The 10537-nt window shown below is 41.7% G+C and overlaps 1 protein-coding gene across 3 annotated transcripts in view; it reads right to left on the bottom strand.

Annotated features, from left to right (window-relative positions):
- Nucleotides 1-10537, bottom strand: part of LOC136023488 (protein argonaute-3) — a 38929-nt gene that overhangs the window by 13573 nt on the left and 14819 nt on the right. For all 3 annotated transcript variants that reach the window (XR_010616610.1, XR_010616611.1, XM_065697970.1), the window contains exons 6-18: nt 9120-9254; nt 6849-6936; nt 6556-6703; nt 6156-6275; nt 5231-5353; nt 4892-5025; nt 4361-4545; nt 3931-4090; nt 3409-3499; nt 2536-2730; nt 2051-2185; nt 1305-1406; nt 363-562 (exon numbers count right to left, since the gene is read on the bottom strand). Coding sequence is in view for 1 of the 3 variants with exons in the window: in XM_065697970.1 (XP_065554042.1) it covers nt 363-562; nt 1305-1406; nt 2051-2185; nt 2536-2730; nt 3409-3499; nt 3931-4090; nt 4361-4545; nt 4892-5025; nt 5231-5353; nt 6156-6275; nt 6556-6703; nt 6849-6936; nt 9120-9254 (1816 nt within the window). In the remaining 2 variants the exon portion in view is untranslated. The remainder of the gene's footprint in view (nt 1-362; nt 563-1304; nt 1407-2050; nt 2186-2535; nt 2731-3408; nt 3500-3930; nt 4091-4360; nt 4546-4891; nt 5026-5230; nt 5354-6155; nt 6276-6555; nt 6704-6848; nt 6937-9119; nt 9255-10537) is intronic.

Below are 10537 nucleotides of genomic sequence, written 5' to 3'. Positions count from 1 at the left end.
GGAGGTAGGCAAGCGGAAGGCACTTAACATTTGCTTCATTCATACATACTCTAATTATATAGCAAAAAAGCCCCTAGATGAGTGGCTTGTTCCCTCAGACCACATTAGAGTAATAACAGAATTCTTCATTAAACTAAACTTCATGCTTTTATTCTGAGTGTTTTTCAGTTGAATCCACCAACCCACTCTTGTCTCATCCTGAACAGCAGCTGTCAGGAAATGAGTATCTTAAGATTAGTCTTAGAGGTAACAAAAATTAACTGCAAAACAAGCAGTAATTACCTGTAGTCAGGTGGCTTTATGCCTGACAATGGAGCAAAGCCCAACAGGGAGAAAAACCTCCAGCACATGTTTTCATTTACCTGTCATGTTCTTTGTCCACGAGATGGTATCGTGCTCTGAATGCTACCAGGTGAGCATAATACGCTGGTGCAGGTATAGAAACTGATCGTGTACAGCGCACATATGTGTGGCAGAGCTGGTAAGTCAGCAGCTGGAGTTCATCTGCAGTAAAACAGTTATCATCCCACAAAACATGATAGTGTGAGGGACGGCTGGTACCCTAAGGAGAAGGGAACATCAGTTCACTTATCTGTTTTTTTCCATACAATCAAGTCAGATGTTTTAGTTCAGAAAGAGCCAGACTATCGAGTCTGAACGCCTGTGTAACAGCAGCCAGAGAAAATACAGTGTTGGGTCAGCCCTAAATGTGTTTATAAAGGCGAATAAGAAGTTTAACATTTACATGATTATGTTACCCCAATTATCCTTGCCTGGAAAAAAACACACGGCTTCTAGATAACCCTCAATGACTAAAGCCTGCTCCCAACATGACTAAACCATGATTACACCAGCTCTTAACTACCTTCAATTAAAACTGTTTCTCACCAAAACACATTTCCCAGAGAAATAACTGCTGCTTTTAACTCTTTACAATTCATTAGGGATTACTTATTCCATTTTTTAAGCCATATCTTAATAGAATTTGTCATTAAGTTGACCCTCCACTGTACTGCTGGCAATACCACCACACTGCTGGATTTAATTCCACAGCCTGTAATTCACCAGTGTGCATTTAGTCAGCAAATAAACACTGCCTTCAGCCTTTCAAACAGTTTACATCTGAAAACTTGATTCCACATTGATTTCATTGTGGCTATAAATCATAAAAGTACTGTGATATCCCAAATAAAACTGAACTAAATGACGTTTCCCTGGTACATGAGTGTCTGTAGTCACAAGTGTCACAAAAGGAAGAAAAACATGTTCTAAATTCACATTCACTTCCAAAGAAACAACCGTACCTGTATTCCAGCATGGCTACAGAGGTAAAAATCAAACTCATACGGATGTGTAATGTCTGTATCTACAGTTGTTCCAGCTGGAATATTGCCACTTCGTCCAACCTAGAGAAAAAGGTTTTGTTAAGAAGTACAACTAACAACTGTTTATCCATCTCACCGTGATTACAAATACAAGTTCCTATTCAACCCACACAAGGTTTCCAGGAATAAGCTGCCTCAGTACAGTTTGCAGTGCGTCAATAGAGCAGCCAGGGACGTCTGACAAGGACACGGTGTGGCACTTACCATCTCAATACAGAACACTGCACTTAAAGCCCTTTAGAACCTTCAGCCTCAGAAAGGCAGAAGAACTGCACGTACATTTGTATTTGGAATTGTCAGCTTGAGTTTGGACTGACTCACTCAGAAGAAAAGTGATTTTTCCCTTTTGTATTTTCTTCTCTCAGTTGCTGCAGACCTGGTTCTGCTTTGTCCCACACACATTAGCCATAGTTCATTGACAGACGAGGGCAACGTGACAAAGCCTGCTGGGGATTATGGGTTTTGTGTGTTTTGGTTTTTTAGCATATTTAAGGTCAACCATTTTTCAATTTTGGGCTGCATTTTGTACTTATCTATTCAACATCTCCCCTGAATGCAAAGACACCCAGACTCAGAAAAGCCCACACTAATATTTTCCCCAGCAGCTTAAGTGCTTGACATCAAGCTTTTCACATAAGGCTACTACGAGAGAGGGCAATGATTACCCTTTCTGTTCTGTCAGCACAGAACAATCGTGTATGATGTCGCTTCTGCACCACAATATAGGTTATTCCAGGCTGGTAATCCTTCTCCAAACTGATGCAGGCTTCTCTAATGGCTAGCAGTTCGTAATACAAAACCTACAAACACAAGAACGGAATAGTTTAGGCTTTCTTTCCATTGTATCCTACACACAACACCAAATAAATAGTCTGTAGTTAATACTAAGTGCAACTTTGCCACAGTTAGTAATCTTAGGAAGCAGTTGGAAACATATTTCCCAAGTTCTAAGACTTTGCCTTCCCAGACAGGAAAGAAGTTGCAACTTTTCTTACCCAACATGCGTAAGAAATTCTCTCTTTAAGTCTCAATTATTTTGTGGTACCTTTGTGTAAATGCAAGCAACTCAAACAGTACAGCTACTCAAACACGAGAACTGGAGTTGTTCTGCAGTAACAAAGTCCTCGAAGACACCCACAAATGAACCCACCTGTCGAAACTGTCCTTCAGAGACCCCGTCCCTGTAGAAGATGATACGTGTGGGCTTGAACCGTGTTGACTTGTAGAACTGGATGAGGAGCTCTCTCACCATGGAGGCTAGGTCTTGGATGATCTCCTGCCGGGGTCGCTGAACTCTCACTGTGGCACAGTACCGGCTTGGATGAGCATCCATACTACCTACAACCTTCAGGGGAAGATTACATGAGGAAAGGCTTCAGGACCAGATCTATACCCATTAAACTAGGCAAGAAGAGTGATTGTCAAGATACTTATGTTAAAGGATCAACCACAGTAATATGTTTAACTGGAAGTTCTAGGAGATACAGGTTTAACACCTTCTGAAAACAGGTATAAAACTTGCCCTCTAAGCACCTCAAAATAAATCTGTAGAATTGGAGTCTGCCATCAATGGCAAGTATAATACCAAGGCCACAAAATACGAAGGTACTGACCATGCATCCAGCCATCACCTTGACCTCCTGAACCGCACCAACACAAAAGGTAAGACTTATCGAAACCATTCCTGCCAAACCAGGCCTTTAATGACACTTTTCTTCTTTAGAGATTCAAAAGTGTTATTAGCTAACATCACAAAGCTGCATCATTGCCTTTAGAACAGTTTTGCAGAAGTCCATTATTTAACAGAAGTGCCATTTTAGCTTTTTAGTTTTTAAATCAAGGTAAGAAAAGTCTGAAGCATCAAGTTCTTCTAAAGACATGACTTTTAATAACACTGGAAATGTGTACAAAGAACTGGCATAAGCCCTGGAAGACATCTGACACAGCCACAGTCCATGAGCTCCATTTACTGTCCTAACCTTTACCTAAGATGAAAAAACAACGCTAATTTAATAAAACTTACAGCAGCTATAGAAGGCTTCTTCCCATCTCCAGCAGGAGGGTGAGTGACATCAGCTCCCAAAAAGATCACTGGCTGCTGGAACACAGAAGGTCTTCAAAAAGAAAAAAAGGCTAAGTCACAACTGGAGGTGAACAGTTGGTGCAAGGTTATTGCTCACTGTGGGGTTTCGATTCTCTTTCAGTTAAGCTGCACAGAGAAGCCTTCTTATCAGGTCCTCTGGCCAAACCTCGACAATGAAGTCTTTGCGCACAACACGTGAACTTCAAAACCTCACCAGAGCAGTCATTCCAAAATACACTGCCATTTACTGTGGCATGATTCTAGTGGAGAAACACCACAGAGCTACACATGAACAGTACAAACAGCTCCTTGCAGAGGCTATCATTCCACAAGATCATTACACTAGCACTTGGAGGTTGGCTAAGCACCACTGAGGTACTGTCACACTTAAATTGTAGGTGCTAAGTAGCAAACGTAACCTCGTCTGTTAAAAGAAACCCCACAGTCTCCACAAAGTCTTACCGTTGATGAGGTACAAGGATGTTGTTGATTCCTCCAAGTTTAACATTAATCTTCAGGCACAGATTTGATAGGGTCTGTGGAGATGTTTTAATGACGTTCTTGACTTGAACGCACTGTGTGGCCATTCCCAAGAGTGTATCTCCCACACGTTTCACCTCCGCTGAGAAGCAAACATTAGGATACAACTTGAGTCCCTTTGAAATTATTGCTCTGTTGTGAGCTTAGCTTAAGTCACAATAATTTAAATGTACATACTCTGCAAAACAACTTCCAACTATGCACCTGCTTCCAAGTAATTTTATTTTTGGACACAAAATATTGGTTTCTAACGCCCAAAGAACGATCCTGAAGAACTCTCTAACGTTGCTGGGCAGCAAGTTTCTCAGAACAATACTTGACCAAGAAGGTAAAGACAGAAGTATTCCCTTACCATACACTGGTGTTTTCCCTGGCAGGATGACAATGATGAGCTGAAGCCCTGAATAGGTGTTCTTGAGGTGTCGAAACATGGGCTCCACACTGTCTGCACCCTGGGCGTATTTGCAGAAGCAGGGCTGGCCTTGGATGGGCATCCCTGCGTCCTTGGAGATCTTGCGCAGCTGGTCCGTGAAACCCCTACGGATGAGAAGTGTTTTGAGTTGTCACAATATCACACAACAACCAAAGCAGAAGGGGACAGGAGAACTGTGCTACTCAAATGAAGACAATTCCAAACAGCTTTAAAAGCCAGAACGTGACAAGAGTTCAGAGACATTTAGTGCTTCATTCAAGATGCCAAAAGAAGCTCTACACAAAACAGCAATATCACAGGACCAGAACCCCACAGTGTACTCAGGTGCAGTGTTTTGACTGTAGCTTCCAGTAAGGAAGCAAACCAGAATGGATTCTCTCCCTAATATCTTCAATGATTAAAACCAGATAAAACACTCATTAGAAGTTCTACATTCACAACATGCCTTACTTCAATATTTCTTCTCTGCATTGTCTCTGTGTTGCAAAGCAAGCTATGGCCCACATTTTGATCTCAACACCAGTGTGAAACTGCTTCCCTCTCATGTCCCATACTCCATGGCTTGGGGTTGCCACTGTTCGATTCTGTGGAAACAAAAGCAAAAGACATTTAAGTGAGTGAAAGAGGAAAAAGCCTATGTGTGTGGAGTTTCAGGATAACAAAACACAAGTTCTACCATTCAAACTCTGATCCCTGTATTGCACAATGCAACTGAACTGACTAAAATTGTCAACGTGCACAGGAAATCACTCTTCAAAAGGGAAATAGAAGAATGAGCAAAAACCTCACCCGTCCTCCATACTGCAGCATCGGAGCTGGGAGCACGCGCCCCGTCACATGGGCCATCTCATCCCGGACTTTGAACTGGAACTCTTGAACAAATGGATCTGCATCATAATTTGCACTTCTCACCTAAAAGAAGAGTTTTCCCATGTTACAGAACTATCTACTTACAATTCATGGAATAAACAAAAGACTAACAGGATTGCTGCGGAAGGGTTCTACAATCATTCCCTGTTATTGAACAGGGCTCAGATTTAACTGCTTAACACCATCGTCCTATTTCCAGTGAAAATAATTAATACTACAAGATATGATACATTGGATAAGGTATTTTTTGCTCCCTTAGTTACTCACGTGCTCATCTAGCATGCTCATTCAAAAACATTTTGCTTACTCACAGGATAGATCAAAAAGCATCCTCCTTTAGAGACAAGCAAACCCAAGACAAGTCAAATCAATTTATTCTATTACTGCACATTCAGGTCTTCTGAATTTTCCAGAACAGCCTTCTTTAATTGAAAACTTATGGCTAATTTGTCAGCTTAAAACCAGATTGCTTCCAACAAGAGCTATCTGTTTGTAAGAGTATTCAACCAAAAATATTCCAGTTTTATAATTCAAGTCAGAAAAGCACTGATGTTCAGCATCTGGATTCAGCACCAAGAAACAATATTGGTGAAAATAGGCACTGTTTACTAAAGAAAGGAGTCAAATATCTCAAGTACAGAAGATGTCACCACCTTCAAACTACTAACAGAAAAAAAAGGGCTACCTCTGCAAGCTATTTTAAATAAATCCTCTTCTATTAACTTAAGGGCTGGAAGGAATGCAGAGACAAGGTTGGTCACATCAGAAGGTTTTGCATACATGTTATCTAGTGCAGTGTCATTTAGTGAGCAGTATCACACCAAAGTGAAAGTAAAGAACTAACCAATCTGCTTATTTCCTCCTGCCTATCTGGAGCAGATCTCGCTGTGGCCTTTATCATAGTCGATGTTTGATTGTCTGTCAGTTTCTTGATACACCGCTGGCCAGCTACAATATTACATACCTGAAAGGAAGGCAGAACCATCAATACACATTAGGAGCTCTTAGAAACTGATCCCAACATAATGTCAATACACAACACTATGACTACAAAACACATCCCAATGTGTTTAATCGACTGCATAGTCTTACTTTAAAGCACTAAAGAAGTCTTCAGTGAAACAGAAGAACGAGCATGTAAATATGGGAACATGTTTGTACTGCAAAGCACACAAGTGCTTAACCTCTTGCAAAGTGATGCAGCCTACCAACAAGCAGCTGATTTATCAAAGTAAGTTCATTACTTCTAAAGGCAGGTAGGTGTGTTTCTGTTCTTGTCCCACTTGTAGGCAGGGAAGATGAGGGTATTTCAGCTGGAGGTTGTATTTCTCTCTGAAATACTGTGCTACTGTTCTCTCCACTGTCTGGCCGTTTTCTAACTGTAAAGGAAAGCTGAAAAGACATACATTTTAATGAAATGGACAGAAATCATAGCTGGCAAATATCAACACCCTCCAAATTCACACAATTTAGGGCCTGTTACACATTCAGTGTTAAGCTACTATCACAGTTTATGCTTTGACAAAAAGCATCTTACGTTTGGTGACTTGCAGGCCTTCTTGTTACATTACAGACACGGTATTTCCTTCTCATCGTTCCACAGTGAGTCACTTCTACCTTGAGACCTGCAGAAAAGTAGCACAGAAAAAAATGTCACAACTACACAAAAATCTCCACAGGGGACAAGGCTTCACACAATAGAGCATGTTCTAACAGCTTTGATAGTCAGCGTCAAATGGCACAACAGGAGAAATTATGTTCTCTAAGCATTTTACTTTCATTATTAATTGATTTCTGACTAATCGGGTGTTATCCTCAAAACCAAATCATAATGTATAACATTTAACGTTCAATGTCATCTAAATTGCTTGTAGCAGCTTCATTTAACAGGCATGTGACTAATCTCAGACACAGACACTGTCTTCACCATCTTCTTTTGTTCTCGTTCTCAATGCTGAATGTCTCTTAAAACTAGCTGTTCCCATATAACTAAAATTAAAGGGCAAAACCAGATTTCTACCTTATTGTTCACTTCCCCAACTTTGTGTCCTCATTCAGCCTGTAATTTTCTTTAATTTCACTGACCAAATTTAACTTGAGCTTTTGAGCAGCTGAAGATCTTGCCTAAAAGCACTCAGCCTACATACCAGAGGCACGCCAGGCTTCTCTCTCTCTATCCATGATAACAACAGCAGGAACAGTGGCAGCTTCAAGAGGCTTTCAGCAGCTCTTTCTACGGACTGGGCGCTCACTGTCTGCACTGTACGCAGCAAGCAGACTCAACATCTGCTGGGAGTGCTGAGCTTATCACACAAGTGCTGCATAGCACTGATGCACTGTTATGTCTTTCCCCAGCCCGTGGAAAAGAAGGCAGTTAAAAACAAAGCCTTGTTATCCAGAAGATCCAACCTATGGTCTCCTAGTGAAGGCTTTTGAGAAAGCAGCTGGACGGCTTGTCCTGTTGAGGCTCATGTGGACTGTGGGCAATGGACTGAACACCTCACATCAAATCTGGTCCCAAAGTACAAGAAAGTAGATACTGTGTTCAGTTTACCAGGGCCACAGACATCCCAAAGACATATCAACCGTATTTCATTGATTCCTGACAACACTAACACCAGCATTAGAGGATGGCATCATCAAAAATAAACTACCACTGCCCCGATACAGCATGAAGAGAAAACACAAAAAAGAGACCATGAAGCAGTGTGGCCAAGGAAAAGAGGGCTGTGAATACAGAGCTGTCTGGAACCATTCACTGCTCTGTCATTAATTTGCTGTGACACTACAGAAGGCACTACCCTCCCACAGAGCTGCTCAAAGACCGCCAAGTCTTTAACGCAGGGTTTGTTTCACTATGAAGATCACATCTTGGCTGGAGTTCCCAGATACTACAGTAGTAAAACCAAATATTGACAGCAAAGGTAACCTCTCGAGGTTTTCTGACTAGGGTAACACAGTGTCTGAGGCATCCAAGATCAAGCAGAGACAGCTTCTCATTTTCCAGAATGAAGACAGATGGGCAGATGTAAAAAGGAGGCATGTGAGGACAACTACAAAATAATTACATTTTTTCTCCCCAATGACTGTTCTATGTCTAAGTTTATTATTTCTAAATTTTAACCTCAAATTTACTTTTTTGCTGCCCAGCATTTCAATAGAATCTAATCCTGCATCAAGTAACACAAGTATATAAGAGCGGAGCTCTGGAGAGCTATGCCCTTTCAAGGCTTTTCTCTCTGCAAATTACACTGGAACAAAAGGATATGGGAAAGCTGAAAGTAAAGTAGCATATATGGAGTGAACCTACTCAAACCAGCAGCTTATGCAGTTTCTTTGGAATGCAATTTGGCCCTCAGCTGCAAGTTTGCAAGTGGTACTTGTTTTTCCATAAAGCAATCAGTTACTTTCAAAGAATCAATGATGCTAGCTTGGAAATTAATTTTCTCATTGCCTTGGCATTTAAACAGCAGGAGCTCTACAGAACAACACAACCGTGGCCTCAGTGACCCTTGCTTATATAAGGTTGGTCATCCAGCAAGGCAGGAGCACTTACCTCTACCCAGGCAGTAAACAACACGCTTTCCTTTGCCCTCTTAAAGCCACTGGGAACATACAGCATTTTTAGTCTCTCTGTAGGCCTGCACTGTTTCATTCAGGACAAGAACCATAGACAGGGCATACTGCAGCTCTCTTGGTAGTTCCAGGGCTCTTCTGATGCGTGCTAACCAGGGTTCCAGTTAAAACAAAACCCTTAGAATCAGCCCGATTGTGTTACCTGGGACAGAACAGATCTGTTCCTACTCACCCTTTATCTCTTTGGTGAATTTTACCCGATGAGAATCAGTCAGAGGTCTTGGCTGTTCATCAATATTATGAATGTCAAGAACTTCACACATAAACTGAATTACAGGTTGTGCTTTGTAGAAGGCAGTGGCAGAAACTAAAAAGAACAAAACATTCCGCGTCAGAAAGCCCAAGTGAGGCTGTTGTGAAGCAGTACATAAATGAGTGCTTTTTAAAATTCCACGTGACCCTCAAGGAAACGTGCAGCACACTTTCTTAAACAGATTAGCAAGCCTCGCAACAACTGAGTATACAACAGCCAGCGTGGGGCCCACAGTGAATCAGTCTCCAGCACGGTCATTCTGCAACCACTTTGCGTTTCAAGGTTTTGAAAGGCTTTTTCCCCAGATAACATTTATTTCTAGAGAACTGTAATGCCCCAGAGAGACGTTCTCTTTCAACTCGGTATGGAGCTGCAAGCAGAGGCATTATTAATGTCTCTCTACTGAAGAGTTCACATGGAACGCTAAGATTATTCAATATGCAATATAATTTTGTGAATGGTATGATCTGCTAAGTTACTAAAACAATATTTGGTAGGAACATGAGCACTATTTTGACTGTGCATCAATTATGTTAGCGTAGTGGCGAGTGCAACCGTTGATCTACTAAAATCTCTTTCCCTCCCTGCATACTAATGACACACTAAGTGACAATATATTGTTTCCGAGCAGGGCAGTTAACTCATTCCATGGAAGGAAGACCATAAACGATCTGCTTGACAAAGTGACAAGCGATGGAAACCATACCTTTTGGTAGGAAAGGGGAGGTGGCACCAGATACAGCTCAGGCACAAGCAAACTGCTCTGTACTTTTAAAACTTTCAGTGGCAACAACAGAGAAGAAACACTTGACCAGCACTTTGTGAGCTCTGCAGATCTCATGTCCCCAAACCACCACATCCCTGCACTGATACACAAAACATTCTTCAGAGATGTGTCACTTCAGGAGGCTGCCAACTTCACACGATGCACCCGGCCCACACCTCCAGATGTCGATTACTGAATGAACACCAGCAGCTCCCCCCCAGCCACTGGCAGCGTGTGCTTTGTCTCCCACAGCAACACGAGTGACACAAACACATTCTGCAGAGAACCTCGTACAAGTTCAACAACTAAGCCAGAACTCAAGCACTGGGATTTGGAGGTAATCTTCACAGCCTCAAACCACAACATGAAGCCAGTGCTCTGTAAACCACAGCTTACACAGGTCTGAAGCTTCCCATTCACAGAAAGGACTGAAACATTACTGCTGCAAGAGTTACTTGCTATGCTTTAATGCTGGTAAGACACACTTGCTTCACAGAAAGTAATAAATTGATGTCAATTAATACTCTTGTCCCATCTGAATCGTAGTTATCGCAGTCCCTACCACGCAGAT

The sequence above is a fragment of the Lathamus discolor genome, chromosome 18 (assembly GCF_037157495.1).
Source record: "Lathamus discolor isolate bLatDis1 chromosome 18, bLatDis1.hap1, whole genome shotgun sequence".
In the NCBI taxonomy this organism is placed as follows: domain Eukaryota; kingdom Metazoa; phylum Chordata; class Aves; order Psittaciformes; family Psittacidae; genus Lathamus; species Lathamus discolor.
The sequence above is the reverse complement of the archived record's forward strand: the minus strand, read 5'-3'. Positions and strand labels throughout refer to the sequence as shown.